The 24,637-nt window shown below is 44.6% G+C and overlaps 1 protein-coding gene across 2 annotated transcripts in view; it reads right to left on the reverse strand.

Moving 5' to 3' along the window:
* Positions 1-4,164: 4,164 nt before the first annotated feature.
* LOC122930795 (phosphatidylinositol N-acetylglucosaminyltransferase subunit P-like) overlaps positions 4,165-24,637 on the reverse strand; it is a 35,121-nt gene continuing 14,648 nt past the window's right edge. For both annotated transcript variants that reach the window (XM_044284391.1, XM_044284392.1), the window contains exons 2-6: positions 15,974-16,033; positions 13,644-13,743; positions 7,809-7,881; positions 7,607-7,725; positions 4,165-5,834 (exon numbers count right to left, since the gene is read on the reverse strand). In XM_044284391.1, coding sequence (XP_044140326.1) covers positions 5,686-5,834; positions 7,607-7,725; positions 7,809-7,881; positions 13,644-13,725 — 423 coding nt within the window. In that variant the 5' untranslated portion in view covers positions 13,726-13,743; positions 15,974-16,033 and the 3' untranslated portion in view covers positions 4,165-5,685. The remainder of the gene's footprint in view (positions 5,835-7,606; positions 7,726-7,808; positions 7,882-13,643; positions 13,744-15,973; positions 16,034-24,637) is intronic.

Raw genomic sequence — 24,637 nt, forward strand, 5'->3', positions numbered from 1 at the left:
GGTCCGGATCTGTTCCGCAACGTTGCGGAATGGATCCAGACCCATTTTGCGGATGTGTGAATGGACCCTCAAGGTTACAATAAAGGGACAGAAGCGCCCGTCCAACTGCTGAGCCCCTTCAGTTCTGTTCTCTCCTCAGAGAGTGGAGCGAGTAGCGGGGTTGCCAACCAGAATTTTTCTTTTTTTCTGTGCAACTTATATCAAAATCACGGACAGTCACTATTTTTTACAGACAAATTGGAAAACCATACTGAGTGAGAGTAATACATGTCTATAGCTCAATATACTGATAAGAACTCGTTACCAGTATTGACTGTGAGCCGTAAAATCGTAATAATTACCACGCAAATAAACTAGTCAAGCCCCACCAGCCACCAAAAAATCATGGACCAGGAAAAAACTTGCCTATTTTTGCGGACTGTCCAGAAATTTCTGGACAGTTGGCAACCCTGGCGAGTAGTATATTGGTTGATACAAAGTCTATAGGGGAGATTTATCAAAACCGCTATTTTCTACGCCGTTCTTGATATTAGGTGCAGGCCTCGTCATAAATTAAGTGCATGCTTCTGCACTCTGTGTGCCTAAAATGGAGTCTACGTCAGCTCGCAGCCGGCATAGATTTCAGTCATCATTTACGGCAGAAAACTGGCGTAAATGATGATAAATATGCTCAGCCCACCCACTCCGCTCCGCGCCCCCTTTTCACAAAGTGGTGAGGACGGCACATAAACGCATTTGCAATTTTTTATACACCAGTTCTCGGGCATAAATCACATGAGCATGTACACGTCTCGCTTTTCTCTCCGAGGTGCGCCAAGTATGGATGTTCAGAACCAAAGGGGCACAACGCCATACCGAATGCTCTACTCGTTTATTTTTGCAATGGTGGGGGGAGAGTATCAGCACCTGGACCCCCACCAAATAAAACATCTGACATGTTATTAGCTCAGAAATTTTATGAAGCAATAGGCACCCTTAAAAGAGGTTGTCCCGTTAAGACGACTCCTATCCTGCGGATAGCAGATACGTTGTCTTATGGGACTAAAAGCGACCAAAAATATTGGATCATTTTTGGTCCCACTGAGGACAATCTTATGTGTATGTGGGTAACCCAACTGTTCCCTGGAATGCTGTTGGGGCAAACAACATTTAGGGGATGAATGGGTGAAGAAGGGGGTTATGTCCAACCCCTTTAAATCCTGAGGCATGTACTGTAGAGTTCTGCCCCAATATTTGCATAAGAGCTCTACTACTTGAAAGGGTAACTGTTGTTTTGGTTTATTTTTAATATTGTGCAGGGACAGGGATGTCAAACATTTTTGTAATATACTTTATTAGGGAAAGATGTTTCTTTGTACTAGAAATCAGGGTGTAAAGAGTCTGTTTTTAGTCTTTCGTTCTACTGAGCGCTGAAGACGCCTGTGTGCAATACATAAGCTTCCAGCCTTCCTCTTCCTACCCCAGTCGCTATGTACATGTTCCCTAAATATCACTGCCCATCACCCCTATCTGACTTGTTACACACAGGCGTCTTCAGCGCTTAGTAACACGCTGAAGACAGACGCTCGTCAGTAATGCTCAGGGCTTTGCTAATAAGACACTTTACACCCTGCTTTCTAGTAGAAAGAAACGTCTTTCTCTAATAAAAGTATATTACAAAAATGTTTTAAATCTGTTTCCCTACACTATATTAAAAATAAACCAAAATGAGAGTTATGCTATAAGGCTGCTGTTCAAAGGATCCACAGGATCCGCTCCTGATGAAGCTGGTGTGGCGAAACCTGGGTCGAGCGGTGTTATAACCACGGAGATTTTATTCTGTTTTATGCCTATTGATCTTATACCTTTGTGAGTATAATAAAAGCTATTACCATTGGAAACATTGCTGGACCTTCACTATGTGCCTGCACCTTTATATCTACAGAGGGGTGGTCTTGTGACCGAGATTATCCTCCTGTGGAACCTCGTTGTTTGGCATCACCTAAAAGCTGTCGCATCCTATCCTGATCAAGCCCTTTGAATCACAGCCAAGTGACACCTTCCTTTGAACTGTTTGTTGAATGTGAATAAGCCCGCTTCACACGGTAGTCTGCGACGCCAAAAAAGAAGAAAACACAGTGGTGAACTCTATCTATTTTATTTTATTTTTCTGTTGTGTTATTTGTTATTTTATTGAAGAGAATGCTATAAGGCTAGGCTGCACTGCAACTTTTGGTTGCATGCCGATTGTTAAAGGGGTTATCCAACCCCTAAAATGCCTCCCCATACACCCGGGCCCCTAATAGAGGTTATACTTACCTGGCGCTTCCCAGCATCCGCTTCTGACGGCCGCCGCTGCATCTCCCTGTCGCGCGGATTAAAACATCCGGCATCGGGGGGTGGCAGCCAATAAATAGCAGGCAGTGACAGGGACAAGCCTCCGCCGGTGACGCTAGGGAGGCTCATCCCCATCACCGCCTGCTATTGGCTTCCCCCGCCTGACGCCGGACGTTTTTATCCGTGCGACAGGGAGATGCAGCGGCGGCCGTCAGAAGCGACGTGGATGCCATGGAGCCAGGTAAGTATAACCTCTGTCAGGGGTCCGGGTGTATGGGGAGGCATTTTAATGGTTGGATTTTCAGCTGCCCAGATAAAAAGGAGGGCACCTGCTGTGTAGTCGGTTTATTTCCCAGTAAATATGATTTTTTTCTTGAACCAGCAGATTGTTTAATTTCTGATTTACTAGGTGACCACTATTATGATGGCTGAACTTGATGTAACCATCTCTACGGTTGGATATTTCTGTATGTGATGTAATCAAATTTGACATGATGTCACCTTGAATGTTATATGTAATTATTTTCTTTATGCTGAAAGGGTTATTCCTTTCTCAGACATCGGGGGCATATCGCTAGGATATGCCCCTAATGTCTGCTAGGGACCTGCACCTATACTTAGAACAGAGCTGGCAAAGTGCCGGAGGGCGCACCACGCATGCACGGCCATCCTCCATCGTATGTTAGCACTGAAAATCGGAAGTTCCAATATAATGAATGGGAAACACTGCGCAAGTTCGGCTACTGTTCCATTCACTTCTATGGAGCTGACGGAAAATTTCGGCACCCTCATAGGAAAGAATGGAGGGTGGCCACACATGCGCGGTGCGCCCTCTGGCACTCTATAGGCTCCGTTCTAAGTATAGGTGCAGGTCCCACCTATCAGACATTGGGGGTATATCCTAGCAAAATGCTGCCAATGTCTGAGATGGGGATACCCCTTTAAACAGGTTGTCCCATCACACACATTGGTGGCATATTGTTAGCTATCGCCTCTGGGACTCACACCTATCTCTAGAATGGGGCACCAATGGGAATGAGGGCGTGCGGCTCTAGTGCGGCCACCCGTCATTCACTTCTATTGGAGTACCGAAAATAGCCAAACCCCGGCTCAGCTATTTCCTGGAACTCCCATAGAGGTTAATAGAGTGGTGGCCGATGCGCAGTGCTCCCTCATTCACTTCTATTGGAATTCTTGAAAAAAGTTGAGCGTGCTCGCTTGGCAATTTTCAAAACTCCCATTGAGGTGACTGGAGAGCATGGGTGCCCTCTCCCTCGCTTTGGGGCCTCAATCTGAGATTGGTGGCAGATCCTAGCAATGTTTTTTGTACCAAACTTTGTGGCTGTTCTGCCTTTTCTGCTGTAGATAGGGTTCCTAGCCCGTTGACATCAAAAACCATAAATCACAGCAATGATTTTCTTTCAAGGGTTTTATTTTTTCAATCGATATGCGGCAAAAGATTTTTTGTGTGCAAACGTTTTCAGCCGTATCTGGCCTTCGTCAGGCACTGTGCCGCTGGAGGTAAACAGGGGAAGATGCTGGTGCATACGTGGAGCCTATGGCCGCAGAGATGTGTGTATACGCATTAGATCCTAGCAATATACCATCAATGTGTGAGATGGTCCACCCCTTTAATAAATACAATCTTATTTGAACATAAAAATCAGAATTGTGAACTGAACATAAGATATCAGGCGTTCTTAGCATCAGTCTGTAGTAATGGAGGGGGCGTCAAGGAGATACTGACCTGATTTGGCAGATATCTGACCAACTCCCCAACTGCTTGTGAGAGGCTACTGAATGGGTGCACCTTGTAGATGCAGAATTATAAAAAAAAAAGTCAGTCGGTAACAAGTCCTTTAAGTTTATTCTTAAATGAACGTTGGCCTTTTATGAAGATGTTTTTGTGTAAACAACAAACCAAAACAAGACGAATCCAGAGACAATTCTCGGGGACTTCAAAGCCTCCCCAGCACTGACTTGTCTCCAGTGAAATGCATTGCCAGATTCATCATTGATAGCATCTTCCAGTGACTTGGGGAACCTTTAATCTCTGTGTCCTGAGAACCCGGCCACATCTTTCCCAGCAGTTTCTTGTATCAAGCAGAAGCGATGGTTGTCACCTACTCAAGACTGATTATTGCATGGTAGGTTCCTAGCAAATCCAGGAAAGAAACTTCATAATGGGAAGAGTCGGTTCACACGTAAACAACTTCTCTGGTTACACACTTCAATACACGGTTGTCATCCATTCCCAAGGCTACTGGTTCCAAAGCTAGAAGGTTTAGCCAGCCGACTGGCATCTGGATGACCACTCGGTGGGCTGGCACCTCCAACAACATGATGAAGCTTCCTATATGTGCCTCCAAAAAGTACAGTCCAATCCCAATATGTTCAGGATTAGAAAATAGGGTCTGCTTTCTTTACAGAAACAGCACCACATCTGTCCATGGGCTGTGTCTGGTACTGCACCTCAGCCGCCATATTCAACTGAATGGGACTGAGCTGCAATACCAGGGACAGCCCAAGAACAAGTGTGGCGCTCTTTCTGTAATAAAAAAGTATATTGTTTTTGGCTCTCACAATTCCTTTAAAGGGGTATTCCCATCTGCGACATTGATGACATATAGCTAGGCTATGCCATCAATGTCAGATAGGTGTGCTGCTAACAACAGAATGGGCTTCCCGAAGTGAAGGGAGAGCACACCGCTCATTCATGGCCACCCTCCATTCACTGCTATGGGAGTTCCGAAAATAGACGAGCGCTGGTTTGGCTATTTCCTGTCTGTCACATAGTGGTGAATGGAGAGTTGACCGCACTTGTGCAGTGTGCTCTCCTTTACTTTGGGGGTCCCGCATTGGGGATAGCAGCAGGTCCCAGAAGTGGGACCCGCACCTATCCTAGCAATACGTCATCAGTGTCCCAGGTTTGTAATACCCCCTAAACCAAGACATCTGGAAAGCTTGCATAGCTTGATGATACTGGTCAACACTAGTGGGTGCAATAACGCACACAGAGCAGCCCCCAACAATTAAAGGGCATGTTAGCGCACTAAATTGGCTAGGTTAAGAGAACTCCTCTGTGGCAAGATTGTGGAGTAAAATCCGCGGCCCTTCCAGACCGATCAGCTCAGAAAGATAGGCAGACTTACATACAGCACAATCTAATTTCTGCTCCTCAGTCGGAAGCACAGGGGGCAGATCAGTGGGCAATACTGCAGCCGCTAGCTGAGACCTATTAGGACATCTGACTGCAAGCAGCAACCCTAATACCTGCAAATCCTTTGAACGCTCCATAGACATCCATGGAAAACTCAATAACATCATTTTAATTACTCAATCGTCCCAAAATATATTACACTGAAGACATTAGTGATTAGAGAACAAATGGTTCCCCAGTTCACATCTCTTGTCCGAGAGGAAGAACATCCTATTGACCTCGCTAATCGAGATGTCCCGTACGGCAGGAATGGCGTCTGGATCTGACACTTTCATCACTTGATTTTTGGTGTAAGTGTCTGCAAGAGGAGAGGGAAATAATTAGATAAATCATTCCCTCACACAGAAAACGTCAATCGTGTTGACCACAATGATACAAGCAACAATATGGAAGAAGTCTCCACTTCCCCCCCCCCCGACATATAGGATAACAGTAGTTGGTGAGGGGGGAGGGGAGGGAAAGATTTTGGCTTGGGACTTAGCTTAGGCAGAGAACTGTCTCTCCTTTATAGAGACTTACTGGAAGTGCTCCATTGTATGGAGACTTATTGGCAATGCTCCATGGGAAACTAATTTGCAAAGAGCTATCTCCCATCTCGCTAGCGCCACCTTGTGGAAGTGGCTCAGTATGAGTCACAATTAGTGATGAGCGAACTTCTGTTTTAAGTTCGGCGTCTAAAGTTCGGCTTCCGGTTAGCGGAGAATCCCGATATGGTTCCCGATATGGATTCCGACTTCCGTTGTGGTCCGTGGTAGCGGAATCAATAATCGGCCATTATTGATTCCGCTACCACGGACCACAACGGAAGTCGGAATCCATATCGGGAACCATATCGGGATTCTCCGCTAACCGGAAGCCGAACTTTAGACGCCGAACTTAAAACAGAAGTTCGCTCATCACTAGTCACAATCCATCTTTTTAACAAGTCTTGGGATATGACAAGAGAAAATAGTCAGGCCCGATATCCATCTGTAGACAGCTGTGTTGGGGTGCTTGCCCCTCATCAGTACGGAGTAGGATTCTGGTTGGTTGGGTAAGTCTTCGTACCATGGAGGACTTCCAGTAAGTCTCCACTCAGGGCTAGTCCCTATAAAGAGAGCCAGCACCCTGCCCAAGCAGCATCCAAGGCATTGCACCCAGCCAGCCAGGATCCTACTCTGTACTGATGGGGGCAAGCACCCCAAAACAGCTGTCTACCGATGAATCTCAGGCTTGGCTTTTTAAAAAGTCAGATTGTGACTCATAGGGAGCCACTCTCACAAGGTGGCACTAGCAAGATGTTTCTCTTTTCTCAGGAGAAACCTCTTTGCATGTGGCTTGAGACTTGATAGCTTTCAGCTGTCTTGAATCTGCTGGGACTCCCTTGGAATTACAGAACCCTACAAGGACTCATCTCCATATTTGGGGTCAGTGGGTGTCCCTGTGTTTGGAGAACAGATCATGAAAATATTTTTGGGAAAAGTCCTATCAAATTAAAGGTATTTGTGAAACATAATTTTGAGGCGCATATATGAACAGGGTTGCATTCACAGTCTCGGATCCCAATCCCGAAACTGGGGGCCCATTCCTCTTCCTGTTAGAGTCTATGGATGATATGGAAACAGCTAAGTGAGGGTTCTGTCCCATACTTTAATAGTCAGGGTCACCCTTCCATCCATTAGGAGACTAGGGGCTGGTGGCATTCCTATTGGTCAGACCCTTACCAATTAGACCTTAATGGCGCACCAAGTTTATAGCGCCAGCGTGTGCATATAGGAGAGGACGAGTCAAGCGGTGGTTATCCATATACACCATTCTCCTCATTAAAGTTTATGTTAGTTCTGGAATTAGCTGAGCAGGGGTGTGACTATGGGGGGTGCTGCAGAGGTTGTAGTACTCCCCTCTGCCATGTACGAAGACATCAATATTATCCATGGCTCACAGCATGGTGGGGGATGGTACCGATTTTGCATTAGGCCCTAGGAGCTTATAGTAATGTAGTTGCCGCTGTAGATGTCATGGGCGCTGCACCAGGGAAGGAACGTCCTGACCAGTCTATATAAGGTCCTTTAGGTAGTGAGGGACACTTACCAGTTACAGTGTGTATGGAATCCAGAGGCGCCGTGTTCATCAGGTTTATTCCAAAGAGAAAGATATAGGCAATGCCCAGCACGACCATGAGGTATACAGGGATAGCCACTGCCCAATACCTAGGAAGCAATTAGATAGGAATGAGACACTAGATACACAACCCACATACTGTGAACATGCCATATCCATCACAGGTACTCACTTCTGAGGCCAGTAAGTCAGCCCTAAGGAGTGTAGCCACGATTCAGGGATGTACGCCCATGTCAGATATAGGACTGGAAGCAAGGGAAGATGTAATACTGAGAAGGCAAATTACAATCTACAGGACATATGCTTAAAAGGGTTCTTAAGAACCTACAATATACAGTGTATATTGTACTGCAGCTCAGCTCCCATTTAACCACTTCAGCCCCGCTAGCTGAAACCCCCTTCATGACCAGAGCACTTTTTACACTTCGGCACTACACTCCTTTCACCGTTTATCGCTCGGTCATGCAACTTACCACCCAAATGAATTTTACCTCCTTTTCTTCTCACTAATGGAGCTTTCATTTGGTGGTATTTTATTGCTGCTGACATTTTTACTTTTTTTGTTATTAATCAAAATGTAACGATTTTTTTGCAAAAAAATGTAATTTTTCACTTTCAGCTGTAAAATTTTGCAAAAAAAACGACATCCATATATAAATTTTTCGCCAAATTTATTGTTCTACATGTCTTTGATAAAAAAAAAATGTTTGGGCAAAAAAAAAAAATGGTTTGGGTAAAAGTTATAGCATTTACAAACTATGGTACAAAAATGTGAATTTCCGCTTTTTGAAACAGCTCTGACTTTCTGAGCACCTGTCATGATTCCTGAGGATCTACAATGCCCAAATAGTAGAAAACCCCCACAAATGACCCCATTTCGGAAAGTAGACACCCTAAGGTATTCGCTGATAGGCATAGTGAGTTCATAGAACTTTTTATTTTTTGTCACAAGTTAGCGGAAAATGATGATGATTTTTTATTTTATTTTTTTTCTTACAAAGTCTCATATTCCACTAACTTGCGACAAAAAATAAAAAATTCTAGGAACTCGCCATGCCCCTCACGGAATACCTTGGGGTGTCTTCTTTCCAAAATGGGGTCACTTGTGGCGTAGTTATACTGCCCTGGCAATTTAGGGGCCCAAATGTGTAAGAAGTACCTTGCAATCAAAATGTGTAAAAAATGGCCGGTGAAATCCGAAAGGTGCACTTTGGAATATGTGCCCCTTTGCCCACCTTGGCAGCAAAAAAGTGTGACACATCTGGTATCGCCGTACTCAGGAGAAGTTGGGGAATGTGTTTTGGGGTGTCATTTTACATATACCCATGCTGGGTGAGAAAAATATCTTGGTCAAATGCCAACTTTGTATAAAAAAATGGGAAAAGTTGTCTTTTGCCAAGATGTTTCTCTCACCCAGCATGGGTATATGTAAAATGACACCCCAAAACACATTCCCCAACTTCTCCTGAGTACGGCGATACCAGATGTGTCACACTTTTTTGCTGCCAAGGTGGGCAAAGGGGCACATATTCCAAAGTGCACCTTTTGGATTTCACCGGTCATTTTTTACACATTTTGATTGCAAAGTTCTTCTCACACATTTGGGCCCCTAACTTGCCAGGGCAGTATAACTACGCCACAAGTGACCCCATTTTGGAAAGAAGACACCCCAAGGTATTCCGTGAGGGGCACGGCGAGTTCCTAGAATTTTTTATTTTTTGTCACAAGTTAGCGGAAAATGATGATTTTTTTTTTTCTCTTTTTTCCTTACAAAGTCTCATATTCCACTAACTTGCGACAAAAAATAAAAAATTCTAGGAACTCGCCGTACTCAGGAGAAGTTGGGGAATGTGTTTTGGGGTGTCATTTTACATATACCCATGCTGGATGAGAGAAATATCTTGGCAAAAGACAACTTTTCCCATTTTTTTATACAAAGTTGGCATTTGACCAAGATATTTTTCTCACCCAGCATGGGTATATGTAAAATGACACCCCAAAACACATTCCCCAACTTCTCCTGAGTACGGCGATACCAGATGTGTGACACTTTTTTGCTGCCAAGGTGGGCAAAGGGGCACATATTCCAAAGTGCACCTTTCGGATTTCACCGGCCATTTTTTACACATTTTGATTGCAAAGTTCTTCTCACACATTTGGGCCCCTAAATTGCCAGGGCAGTATAACTACGCCACAAGTGACCCCATTTTGGAAAGAAGACACCCCAAGGTATTCTGTGAGGGGCATGGCGAGTTCCTAGAATTTTTTTTTTTTTGTCGCAAGTTAGTGGAATATGAGACTTTGTAAGGAAAAAAGAAAAATCATCATTTTCCGCTAACTTGTGACAAAAAATAAAAAATTCTAGGAACTCGCCGTGCCCCTCACGGAATACCTTGGGGTGTCTTCTTTCCAAAATGGGGTCACTTGTGGCGTAGTTATACTGCCCTGGCAATTTAGGGGCCCAAATGTGTAAGAAGTACCTTGCAATCAAAATGTGTAAAAAATGGCCGGTGAAATCCGAAAGGTGCACTTTGGAATATGTGCCCCTTTGCCCACCTTGGCAGCAAAAAAGTGTGACACATCTGGTATCACCGTACTCGGGAGAAGTTGGGGAATGTGTTTTGGGGTGCCATTTTACATATAACCATGCTGGGTGAGAGAAATATCTTGGCAAAAGACAACTTTTCCTATTTTTTTATACAAAGTTGGCATTTGACCAAGATATTTTTCTCACCCAGCATGGGTATATGTAAAATGACACCCCAAAACACATTCCCCAACTTCTCCTGAGTACGGCGATACCAGATGTGTGACACTTTTTTGCAGCCTAGATGCGCAAAGGGGCCCAAATTCCTTTTAGGAGGGAATTTTTAGACATTTGGATCCCAGACTTCTTCTCACACTTTCGGGCCCCTAAAAAGCCAGGGCAGTATAAATACCCCACATGTGACCCCACTTTGGAAAGAAGACACCCCAAGGTATTCAATGAGGGGCCTGGCGAGTTCCTAGAAATTTTTTTTTTTTTGCATAAGTTAGCGGAAATTGATTTTTTTGGTTTTTTTCTCACAAAGTCTCACTTTCCGCTAACTTAGGACAAAAATGTCAATCTTTCATGGACTCAATATGCCCCTCACGGAATACCTTGGGGTGTCTTCTTTCCGAAATGGGGTCACATGTGGGGTATTTATACTACCCTGGCTTTTTAGGGGCCCTAAAGCGTGAGAAGAAGTCTGGAATATAAATGTCTAAAAATGTTTACGCATTTGGATTCCGTGAGGGGTATGGTGAGTTCATGGGAGATTTTATTTTTTGACACAAGTTAGTAGAATATGAGACTTAGTAAGAAAAAACAAAAACAAAAACAAACAAAAAATTGATCAATGACAGGGGGGGTGATCAATGACAGGGGGGTAATCACCCATATAGACTCCCGGATCACCCCCCTGTCATTGATCACGCCCCTGGTAAGGCTCCATTCAGACGTCCGTATAATTTTTACGGATCCATGGATCGGATCCGCAAAACACATGCAGACGTCTGAATGGAGCCTTACAGGGGGGTTATCAATGACAGGGGGTGATCAGGGTGGTCAGGGTGATCACCCCCCTGTCACTGATCACCCCCCCTGTAAGGCTCCATTCAGACATCCGCATGATTTTTTACGGATCCATGGATACATGGATCGGATCCACAAAACACATGCGGACGTCTGAATGGAGCCTTACAGGGGGGTTATCAATGACAGGGGGTGATCAGGGTGATCACCCCCCTGTCACTGATCACCCCCCCTGTAAGGCTCCATTCAGACATCCGCATGATTTTTTACGGATACATGGATACATGGATCGGATCCACAAAACACATGCGGACGTCTGAATGGAGCCTTACAGGGGGGTTATCAATGACAGGGGGTGATCAGGGTGATCACCCCCCTGTCACTGATCACCCCCCCTGTAAGGCTCCATTCAGACATCCGCATGATTTTTTACGGATCCATGGATACATGGATCGGATCCACAAAACACATGCGGACGTCTGAATGGAGCCTTACAGGGGGGTTATCAATGACAGGGGGTGATCAGGGTGATCACCCCCCTGTCACTCATCACCCCCCCTGTAAGGCTCCATTCAGACATCCGCATGATTTTTTACGGATCCATGGATACATGGATCGGATCCACAAAACACATGCGGACGTCTGAATGGAGCCTTACAGGGGGGTGATCAGGGAGTGTATATGGGTGATCACCCGCCTGTCATTGATCACCCCCTGTAAGGCTCCATTCAGACGTCCGCATGTGTTTTGCGGATCCGATCCATGTATCCATGGATCCGTAAAAATCATGCGGACGTCTGAATGGAGCCTTACAGGGGGGTGATCAATGACAGGGGGGTGATCAATGACAGGGGGTGATCAGGGAGTGTATATGGGTGATCACCCGCCTGTCATTGATCACCCCCCTGTAAGGCTCCATTTAGACGTCCGTATGCGTTTTGCGGATCCGATCCATGTATCCATGGATCCGTAAAAATCATGCGGACGTCTGAATGGAGCCTTACAGGGGGGTGATCAATGACAGGGGGGTGATCAATGACAGGGGGTGATCAGGGAGTGTATATGGGTGATCACCCGCCTGTCATTGATCACCCCCCTGTAAGGCTCCATTTAGACGTCCGTATGCGTTTTGCGGATCCGATCCATGTATCCATGGATCCGTAAAAATCATGCGGACGTCTGAATGGAGCCTTACAGGGGGATGATCAATGACAGGGGGGTGATCAATGACAGGGGGTGATCAGGGAGTGTATATGGGTGATCACCCGCCTGTCATTGATCACCCCCCTGTAAGGCTCCATTTAGACGTCCGTATGCGTTTTGCGGATCCGATCCATGTATCCGTGGATCCGTAAAAATCATACGGACGTCTGAACGCAGCCTGACAGGAGGGTGATCAATGACAGGGCGGTGATCAATGACAGGGGGGTGATCAGGGAGTTTATATGGGGTGATCATGGGTTTATAAGGGGTTAATAAGTGACGGGGGGGGGGGTGTAGTGTAGTGTGGTGTTTGGTGCGACTGTACTGATCTACCTGAGTCCTCTGGTGGTCGATCCTAACAAAAGGGACCACCAGAGGACCAGGTAGGAGGTATATTAGACGCTGTTATGAAAACAGCGTCTAATATACCTGTTAGGGGTTAAAAAATTCGGATCTCCAGCCTGCCAGCGAACGATCGCCGCTGGCATGCTGGAGATCCACTCGCTTACCTTCCGTTCCTGTGAGCGCGCGCGCCTGTGTGCGCGCGTTCACAGGAAATCTCGCGTCTCGCGAGATGACGCATATATGCGTGACTGTGCGCCAGCCTGCCACCTCCGGAACGCACATGTGCGTTAGGCGGTCCGGAGGTGGTTAAAGGGTGTGTAAACCTTTGAGGGCAATTTTTTTTTTATGATTGAACTTTACTCACTTTGGGCTAAAAATAATTTTGCCAATTGGTCTTTATTAAAAATATTGAGCCGTTCTGTCACAAAGGGTTAACTGTTTGTCTAGCTGTATGAATGGTACTTTCACTTTGTTCTGGTCATCTAATAACCCTTATCGCTACATTATTAAAAGGTCATAAACACTTATTTAAGTCACCTTTTATCAGTAAAATGTATTATAATGAGTGTTTAGGAGGTCAGAGATAAGGAGCCGACAGCTGAGCTGCACAGTGAAACAGTAAAAATACAGATCCTGCTACTAGAGAATCTCAAGGCTGTACAGAGAAAAGGGCTGATTTTTAATAAAGACCAATTTAAATAAGTGCCTTTAAGTGAATGGGTGCTGGAAACTACACAGTGTACAGAGCCTTCTGCTTCCACTCCATACACTGTTAGCTACTAGCTCCACTACAGCCCAAAACAGCTGACTGGTGGGAGTGTCGGGTGTTGGACCCCCGACAATATGATATTGATGACCTGCTTGGATTATCACATTGTCATATATCGAATTCTGTATACTCACTAAATCCACACTGGGACGCCAAGTAGAGGACAAATCCATAAATGGCTCTTTCCGGCAGAGGAGACGGCGAGTTTTCTACCATTTTGTGATCCTGAAAACCCTAAGAAACATAATAAATATCTAATGATGACTATTCAGTAATGCAATACTAGAGCATGTCTATCACTGCAAAACAATAAAATATAACTTCATAGGCAACTGTAGATGTCAGTGATGTACAGTACAGCTAGAACTTGTCTGTCTTCCATCGATCTGCCCTTTGATAATGTGCATTTTCCCTCTCCATGTCTAATGATCAAGTTTCCAGTGCTCAGACTTATTTTTTGGAGGTTTTACAACATTTACAGATTGGTACATAAAAACTATTGCCTGCAAGAGGCTCCACATTCAATTAATGACATATATGATAAAGTTCTGTGTATTCATAAATCTAAAATGAAGGACATCCCTTGATAAATTAAAGGGTAACTCTCATTTTTTTTTTTTATGTAATTGGATTGGTCTGACTAAGTTCCCTAGTTAATACTTTTGTACAGGTATTGAATTACCTAGTAATGGCAGCATGTTCTTTCCTCCACCAGGCATTTCATTGGTGCAGCTAAAACAGCGTAGGTATCCTCCGTCTCCTATCTTCTATATACAGAAGACGAAGGATGTAGTAGTGGGCAGTCCCGAACGCTGCGTGCGTTCTCCCGTCGGATTAAGATAGTGCTGATATTCGCGATAAAAAATTGCGATTAGAATTTTCGCAATAAATATTTGCGATTACTCAAGAGGAAGAGGGCGTGTTTAAGTCTGGAGAAAGCCGACTGATTGGGGTAAGGCTGCGCGTTCCCGAGATGAGCCGAATGAATTCTGGGTAGTTAGGGAGGGAGGTCTTAGCCTCAGGATAAGGGCATCGGCGGCCATCTTGAGAAGATAGTGAGAAGGAAGTCTTGTGAGGAGCAGTTTCTATGGACAAATAGGTTGGCCACCTTCGGGATCCATTCACTGGTAAACTTCCTGTCACATGACTGGTCACAGCGGCGATGTGTCCCCCTATGAGTCACGTCACCCCATCAAACAGGAAGTTTATCTGTGGGGACTGAAGTGCAGCAGTGGCGATAGGGGATCAAAGGGGCCGGAACCCAGTGGCGAAGAGCAGGTAAGCATGGGCCTAACTATAGCCACAGTACCTGCTATGGGGGCCCTATATGGTGCAACAATACAGTGGCTTTTCTATGGTGCTATTATACATACCTTTAATTATTTCAACCTATACTGCTGTTTTTTTATTTTCTTACAATGTGCAGTGGGGCTCTCGTCCTATTTTGCTATGGGTCTCTATGAATTATAGTTACACCCCTGCAGGTAAGTATGCTTTTCTCTGCAGGTTGGGCAACAAGGGGGTGCAGGGGGGAGGGGTTGGCTTTAAGAAACTTTATGTTCTACAGATTATAGATAGGGACACTTTAAAACCTCTCGTGAAGTCGCTAACCTATCAGTGGAAAAACTTCAGAAATAGACAATTTTCTCAACTGCATGTGTATTGTATTGTCTTTGGATTGTCCTTTCACCCTGAGCTGAAAGGGGGTTTTTGGTCTCCTCATATTGATGAACTATCATGAGGATACATCATTAATATCCAATCAGTGATTGTCCGACCCCCCTTCCCCCCGAACGCCCACCAATCACTTGTTTCCTGCAGCCTCCGATGCTGGAACTATGGAACAGGAAAACACAGCTCCGTTCAATGTGTAGTGGCCATGCTGGGTACTGCAGCTCATTTCCCACTGAAGTGAATGGGAGCTGAGCTGCAGTACCAGCACGGCCACTACACTTTGAATGGAGCTTTGCTTCCTAAACCTTTCAAGAGCTAGTTCCATCACTGGGGCTGGAGCGGATTGGTGGGGGTACCGGGTGTCAGAACCTCCCCGATTGGATATTAATGATCTATCCTGAGGACGGGTCATCAATATTAGAAGCCTGGAAAACCCCAATAGGGGAAAACATCATAATGCAATATTTTAGTATGTATGTAATTTAATAGATAGGTATTGTAATAACGGAATACATGTGTGATTGCGGGATGAACAAACATACATAATAATGGAGCACCAAATATCAGTACAATACCAACATAAAAAGCCAATGTATAGAGTTATATTAAAAAAAAACTGTTAAACCCACGCATTTCAGGTTCCTATAACGTAGCTTAAAATGCGTGTTTAACTAGGCTTTTTTTGCCCATTGTAGCAACATTTTCTGCATAAATGAGTCTAGAAAAAAGTCTATATGATACAATTCTAACCCCTTCAGGACTGTTCTAAAATAATATTTTTTTCACGTACCAATCAGGATGTAAACTGATCAGGAATCTCATCACAAGGAAGCAGCAGAATAATCCGATCCTGTGAAAATCAAGTGCAGGTTCTGAGAATATTACCTATCAATCAATATATTTACTATAATCTCTTATGTATTTCTGGGGAGGGAGCAAATGACATTCTTTTTTGGCCAATGGGAATTGGAAAAAAAAAAATGCAGAAAATGTATAGGATTTCACATCCATTTTTCCTCGCACTTGATGGTGGTTATGGGTATTGATGGGGTTGTCTGGTGATATCAATATTAATGGCCTATCTTCAGCATAGGTCATCAATATCAGATCGGTGGGTGTCTGACTACCCACACCCCCGCAGTTTGAAGAGGCTGCAGCACCACAGCCTCTTTGGGAGTAGCAGGAGTCAGACCCCCATCAATCTGATATTGACGACCTATCCAGAGGTTGGGCTATCAATAATAAAATCCTTGACAACCCCCTAAAGATCATTTGCAGAGAAATTTGTATTTAGTGCAACGCAGGAGGGTGTACCTTACAAGGTAGCAGGCATTACAACACATATGGGGCACACCGCCATTCCCACTTGTAAACTAACTGCCCCCATCCCCAGGATATACATGGCCCATGTGCGCAGCTACAGATCTAGCTGGCATAGCAAGTGCTATGGGGTCGAGTCGATACACAGGCAGATCTCTACTATTAACGGCACCTCAAAGGGTAAGGGGCAATGAGCGGAGGTGTAACTTCAGGCTCCGGGGCCTCAAGGTAAATGCTGTGCCTTTTATAACATTGGTGTTATCTAAGGTGGCAAAAAGTCGTGGTGTGAATGGTCCCTGACTATTAGGGATGACTGTACAACATCTCCCAACATCCGTTATTGAGGAAAAACAATGATCTGGCCTCATATTGCCTGCAGCCGCTTCTCCCCCCTCTCCCCAAGGCAAGAAACAGCAAAACTTTATAAGAAAGTTTAACAACATCGGGTAATTCGATCACGAGAACCATGGTGGACAGAGACTGATGCAAGGGCATACTGTCTACGAAATTTTTGAATATGTTGGGGCAATATAAATTATGGAAAATGAATAGACAGAGATATCATTGCGCCTGGGCAATGGAATATCTTCATTTGATTTTAAAAATTAACTAAAAATAAAGGATGTAAAAAATGGCATAGTCAATATTTTTTTAAAGAAAAAAGGAAAAAATACGTTGCTTCTCATACGGGGTAAACATCTCGGCCACAGACGCGGGTCTTGTGTGTCAGGACGCAGAACTATTGCACTTAGTGTCAGGAAGAGGTTTTATTCGAGCAGAACGGAAAGTACAAGTGGCACGGAGAGATCCATGTAATTTTCATGTGTTTTAGAAATACTAAGCACTTCACAAAGACCAGGGATGTAAGCAGGATGAAGGTGAAGAGTAACAGCCCAGGCGTTCCTCTCCAGGACAAAAGACCCGACAGGTCGCTGCTTGACTGAGGACCAAGTGAATTATAGGGAAGCAATAGGGGCGTGAAGAGAGATCCGCCTCTTTATACTACGCTCTGGGGGTCATCCATCATCATATGACCCAATTTTGTCAGGAACTAACAGCTCATAAAACCTGCACTAAATTTAGAAAGTCTGCACCCAGTTTTACGGATGGCTCTGAGGTTTTGTTTTTTAACCCATTAAAGACCCAAAGATTTATATTTTTTTAATTTTGCTTAAAGGAGCTTTTCCGTGAAAAATATTCTACAGTTTTCAAACCAGCACTTGGATCTGTATACTATTGTTATTGCATGTCATTAAAAATGTAGTATATGTCTATAGTGATTGACATACATTTTTACTGTAACCTACTATTTTATATTTTCAATAAAAACTATAAAAAAAAAAAAAAAAAAGTGTAGTATAACCACTGAGCTGTTCAATAAAATGTAGCTGCTGTTTGCTATTTTTCTAATGTCTTTGTCCCAGCTCCTGAGGTGGACGCACATGCTCAGTTACACACTTCGAGCTGCAGTAGAAAGGCCACACCCCCTGATAAAGAACATGCCTCCCTGAGCTGCCAGCATGGAATAAATCTAGTGTTGCGTTGGCAGTCCGTGCCAGCCGCTTCCCCTAGTTCTCCCATGTGGGCACAGAAGCTGCGCTACTTACCCTGTCTGCCGCTGACCCCACTCTCCTACCGGCTCCTTAATCTTCTGTTTGGCATCTTGGCCTGTTCTATTGGGGTTGCACTTGCTCTCGGCTTCTTAAAGGGCCAGCACATCCAAATATTTCCCTAGCCAAAAGCCGGCTATCCCTGGGTATTTAGGTTTCTAGTGTCATGGGATAACCCCTTTAACTTCCCCCATTTCAGCTGTCAGAAAGTTTAGTTTTAAAGGGAGCCTGTCAGCTGATATAAACCGATCGCGGTCAATCTGCTCATGTCGCTCTCAATGTGCCTCAGGTTCTCCTTTTCCAACTTATAAAAGGTGCTGAAAATCATGACTTGAGTCCTATGCAAATTAGTCATTTCAAACCATACCTTCTATACCTTGACTGACATTCCCTATCAGAAGGAACGTCATCCCCTTGCCTCCAGGGATTAGGCCTCATGCACACGACCGTATGTTTGGTCGGCATCCGATGCACATTTTTCTGTGGATTGGATGCAGGCCCATTCATTTCAATAGGGGTGCTAAAGCTATGGAAAGCACAATGTGTGCTCTTCATATCCGTATGTCCTTTCTGCGGCCCTGCAAAAAGATAGAACATGTCCTATTCCTGGCTAGGACATTTCTACAGAAGTTAAAAAATAAATGGTGCCATGCACTCGGCCGGGATCCGCGATTTTTAAACCGCAAAACACTCACGACCGTGTGCATGAGCCCTTTTGCACAGGCACCGTTCTGCTGCATTTCCGGTCATGGGCCGCAAACTGTGAGAGCTTGCTCCCAGCCTTCTGTGCTCCAGCAGTGCATGCAAACCTTCCAGAGGTGTGGAGCATGCACATTTACGCCAGGTGCTGTACACCAAACATGACTGAGCATGCGCCGGAAATGCGCCAGCGCAAGATCTCCGAAGGCAAGGGGATGACGTTCCCTATGATAAGGAATTTCCATCAAAGTGCTGGAGGAGCAGTTCAGGTGAGAAATGCTTGATTTCAAGGAAGGAAGCGCCAGCGTTTTTTTTATTTTATAATTTTTTACTATTTAAAATATTTTACCTACGGTACTTTTCTAGTGCCATTAGGTGAACTTAAGGGGTATTCCAATCTAAAGTAGTTATGGCCATAAACACTTCATGGGTGCAGGACCCTTGGGAGACTGGGTGGGGTGGAGTGACAAGCTGCTTTCTTTGCACAACTCCTACAAACTTTAATGGGAAGAATCAGGGACACGTCGTATATGGAAAAACCGCAGCACTCACTTGTCTTCAATTCTGTGGAATTTAATTCACCAGCAGTAATGCCACGTTTCGACCGTAATGGTCTTTCTCAAGCAATTTTTTCTAAGAATCAGGGACAAGCATTTCTTTTGCGCCAGAAAAGTGGCTTTAAAAAGTTGTGTGTTTGCGACTTTTAGAAAGCAACTTTTTTTCTAAAGTCGCAAGTGCCTCTTTTTACTCCGCCCTTGCCACATTTCCAACGGGGGGCGTGGCAAGGGTGGGAAAGGGGCGTGGCCATCAGCACAGCGCACAAACTATGGGAGGAGCACCTAATTTATGATAAGGCCTGCGCCTCGTCATAATTTAGGCGCATCCACCGTGAATGCAGGAGATATCTAGACCAGTGCAGAAAGTGCCTGTCTTGATAAATCTCCACTTAAATGTTTGCAGAAATAGGAATTTTTTGTTAATAGGCCATAAAACCTTAAAGGGCATCTGTCGTCAGCCAGTGTCATAGGGACAAAACTGACCTGTTACATGTGCTCTTGGCAGCTGAAGGCATCTGTGTTGGTCCCATGTTCATATGTGCCCGCACTGCTGAGAAAAATTATGTTTTATTATATGCAAATTAGCCTCTAGGAGCAACGGGGGCGTTGTCATTACACTTAGAGGCTCTGCTCTCTCTGCAGCTGCCATGTCCTCTCCACTTTGACAGATACCCTTTAAAAGGGTTGTCCGGCATAATAAAAAAAACTAATGGCCACCAGGAGTGTGTTAAGTAGCTTGTTCATCTATTAAAATGCCAGCGTTGCGGCTGCCGGTGGTCCCTGCGGAACCCATTTTTGGTAATGAGACCTCTGCAGTTGAGCGGCACCAAGATAACCCGTTCAAGATAGGAAAATACCTTTAACTTTTGATTGTTACTCTTTTTTTTCCCAAAAAAATTTCAATTGTGAGCCCCTATGGTGACGGGTACCAATCTCTATACAGCGCTGCGGAATATGCTGATGCTATATAATCTGGTATAAGACTAAGGCCTCATGCACACGAACATATTTTGCTTCCGTGTCCATTCCGTTTTTTGTTGCAGATATGATGTAAACCCATTCATTTCAATGGGTCTGCAAAAAATCTGTATGTCGGTTCTGTAGCCCCGCAAAAAATATAGAGCATGTCCTATTCTTGTCCATTTTGCGGACAAAGGACAGGCACTGTTACAATGGATCCGCAAAAAAAAACACGGATGCAACACGGACGTCATCCATATTTTTTGCGGATCCATATTTTGCGGATACATACGGTCGTGTGCATGCAGCCTAAAGTAGAGTAAATGATAAAAGATAAGCAATATAAAAGGAAATGCACTGAAGGTTTGATGTATTAAAATTGTGACTCTCCAAAAAAATAACACGTACAAGCTGTCACACAAGTTAAATGGGAAGAATAATTTCATTTTCTAATTTTTATTAACCCCTTAGATTCTGTGAGAAACATACTGAGCAGCAGGAAGAATGAAATGGAAATCGAGCGCCACTTTTGAAGTCTTTCCATTTTGGTTTGCCTTTCATTCAAGTGTAACTGAATAAACAGATTCTTAGATTACCTATGGAGCAGCGATGGCTGATAACAGGGAGTCAAAGCACCGGGGGAGGGGGGCAGATGTGAAGTCAACAAAAGTTCACTGCTGTTAATCAGCAACTTATCCAAGGTGTGATGAGCAAAAAATGGTCAATGTGAGGTCAGGGATGACAGAGCCTAACTAATAGTAATAGTAAGTAATATGTATGCTCAGTACCGCTGCATTCACAAAGGAGACTCGGGGACCTCCGGCATTGTGACCACAGCTATCAGACCCCCAGCGATCAGACCCCCAGCAATCAGACCCCCAGCAATCAGACCCCCAGCAATCAGACCCCCATGTCCGGGCATGCTGGGAGTTGTAGTTTTGCAACAGCTGGAGGACCGCACGTTGGGCATTCCTGATAGTACAAACCGGATTCCAAAAAAGTTGGGACACTAAACAAATTGTGAATAAAAACTGAATGCAATGATGTGGAGATGGCAAATGTCAATATTTTATTTGTAATAGAACGTAGATGACAGATCAAACGTTTAATCCGAGTAAATGTATCATTTTAAAGGAAAAATACGTTGATTCAAATTTTCACGGTGTCAACAAATCCCCAAAAAGTTGGGACAAGTAGCAATAAGAGGCTGGAAAAAGTAAATTTGAGCATAACGAAGAGCTGGAAGACCAATTAACACTAATTAGGTCAATTGGCAACATGATTGGGTATAAAAAGAGCTTCTCAGAGTGGCAGTGTCTCTCAGAAGCCAAGATGGGTAGAGGATCACCAATTCCCACAATGTTGCGCAGAAAGATAGTGGAGCAATATCAGAAAGGTGTTACCCAGCGAAAAACTGCAAAGACTTTGCATCTATCATCATCAACTGTGCATAACATCATCCGAAGATTCAGAGAATCTGGAACAATCTCTGTGCGTAAGGGTCAAGGCCGTAAAACCATACTGGATGCCCGTGATCTCCGGGCCCTTAAACGACACTGCACCACAAACAGGAATGCTACTGTAAAGGAAATCACAGAATGGGCTCAGGAATACTTCCAGAAACCATTGTCAGTGAACACAATCCACCGTGCCATCCGCCGTTGCCAGCTGAAACTCTACAGTGCAAAGAAGAAGCCATTTCTAAGCAAGATCCACAAGCTCAGGCGTTTTCACTGGCCCAGGGATCATTTAAAATGGAGTGTGGCAAAATGGAAGACTGTTCTGTGGTCAGACGAGTCACGATTCGAAGTTCTTTTTGGAAATCTGGGACGCCATGTCATCCGGACCAAAGAGGACAAGGACAACCCAAGTTGTTATCAACGCTCAGCTCAGAAGCCTGCATCTCTGATGGTATGGGGTTGCATGAGTGCGTGTGGCATGGGCAGCTTGCATGTCTGGAAAGGCACCATCAATGCAGAAAAATATATTCAGGTTCTAGAACAACATATGCTCCCATCCAGACGTCATCTCTTTCAGGGAAGACCCTGCATTTTTCAACAAGATAATGCCAGACCACATTCTGCATCAATCACAACATCATGGCTGCGTAGGAGAAGGATCCGGGTACTGAAATGGCCAGTCTGCAGTCCAGATCTTTCACCTATAGAGAACATTTGGCGCATCATAAAGAGGAAGGTGCAACAAAGAAGGCCCAAGACGATTGAACAGTTAGAGGCCTGTATTAGACAAGAATGGGAGAGCATTCCTATTTCTAAACTTGAGAAACTGGTCTCCTCGGTCCCCAGACGTCTGTTGAGTGTTGTAAGAAGAAGGGGAGATGCCACACAGCGGTGAAAATGGCCTTGTCCCAACTTTTTGGGGATTTGTTGACACCATGAAATTCTGATTCAACATATTTTTCCCTTAAAATGGTACATTTTCTCAGTTTAAACTTTTGTTCCGTGATTTATGTTCTATTCTGAATAAAATATTAGAAGTTGCCACCTCCACATCATTGCATTCAGTTTTTATTCACGATTTGTATAGTGTCCCAACTTTTTGGGAATCCGGTTTGTACATGACAATCTCTTTGTAAAAAGGTACAACCAGCCCTGTACCTCAGATGGGTCCAGAGATCTCCCCATTCATTGCTCCAATTACTCTGCTAGATTCTCTTCAGCCTAGCAGCTCATGGGGCATGTCCTTTCTGCTGCAGCTCTCTCTCTCTGTAACTGCCACAACTTCTAACAGAAAGTATAGTTGGTGGCAGTTGAAAATTTAAACCGAGCACGTTCGACCAGCTCAGTGAGGTGGACAAAAAAAATAAGGAAAAGGATAAACAGCAGGTGGCGCTGTACAGATACATTTTATTGAATAACTCAGTAGCTATACAACATTTTTAATTACATGCAATTGCAAAAGTATTCAGATCCAGGTGCTGGTTTGAAAAAGGCAGAAAATGTTTTGTGACACAACCCCTTTAAGACTCCTTTTGGAGCAGACTTAGGGGACGCTACATGTAAAAATGATACTCTATTAGGCCTAGTGCAGGGCCTCAGGGGGCAGAGCATGATCGAGATTTAAGAAACACTAAAGAGAGATTTCCCTTAAAGGGGTTATCTAAGACTAAAAAATGTACCACATATGCCCGGGCCCCACACACTGAATATACTTACTTGGCTCCCCGCTGCTACTTCTCCCCGTGCACGGATGAAAACATCCGGTGTTGGGGGGAGCAGCCAATGGCAGGTGGTGACGGGGATAAGCCTCTCTTGCGTCACCCGCGATACTAGAGAGACTCGTCCCCGTCCCTGCCTGCCATTGGCTGCTCCCCCATACCCCTCCCCCCGACACCGGATGTTTTCATCCACACATGGGGAGAAGCAGCAGCAGCGGTGCAGGGTCCAGGAGTGGCGCAGGGAGAGGGGAGCCAGTTAAGTATATTCAGTGTGAGGGGCCCGGGCACATGTAGGTACATTTTTTTGTCTTGGAAAACCCTTTAAGAGGCGGAGCATGACAAAGAGATCTCTTTGCTATGCTCTGCCCCCTATCGGTTTTTCAGACTCCTCAACATCAAAATTGCAGCACCAAGAAGGATAAGCCGTAGAGTTACGCAAACTTAGGAAGTAGCAGGTGTCACTAAGATCTGCAGATGAATTTCAAGCACCTAGCTCCAATCTGTGGCATGTGGGAGAGGCATAAAAGCCAGATTGAATGCAAAGTTTTTTTAGCCATATCATACCTCAAAAATATGATCAAGTTGTGTGGGATGATTGTGTGATACCTCCTGTTTGTCCATGTGCCAGTTATCACCATTTGAAGCAAACTTAGAGGGAAAAAATCTTTGACCTGAGAGACCTTGGTCCATCACTCTGGTAGCTCACTACACACCTATTCTGAGATGTTAGCACTGGTCAATGTTACGTGTTCCATGGTTGGAAGAACAACGATGAACTTGACTGAAAGCAAGAGGTGCACAGAGGAGAACCTCTGCCTGGATGGATCATTTAAATATATGAAAATGGTGCGTAGTGATCCATTCTGTACTGCAAGTGAAATTGGACGTCACATCCCAAGCCTAGGGCAGAAAACAGTGTCTACACAAACCATCAGAAGGTGTCTGCATGACATTGGGCTACAAGCCAGACGTCCAGCTACAGGTGTCCACTGACCTCACGCCACCGCTCTCAAAGACTATCATGGTGCACAGAAAGGAGGTCTGTCCTCTTCATCGATGAGTCCCACTTTTGTGTTGGACACAATTGTAGCTGTAGATTGATCAGGAGACCACATGGGCAACGCCATGAA

This window comes from Bufo gargarizans, chromosome 3 (assembly GCF_014858855.1).
Source record: "Bufo gargarizans isolate SCDJY-AF-19 chromosome 3, ASM1485885v1, whole genome shotgun sequence".
Lineage (NCBI taxonomy): Eukaryota > Metazoa > Chordata > Amphibia > Anura > Bufonidae > Bufo > Bufo gargarizans.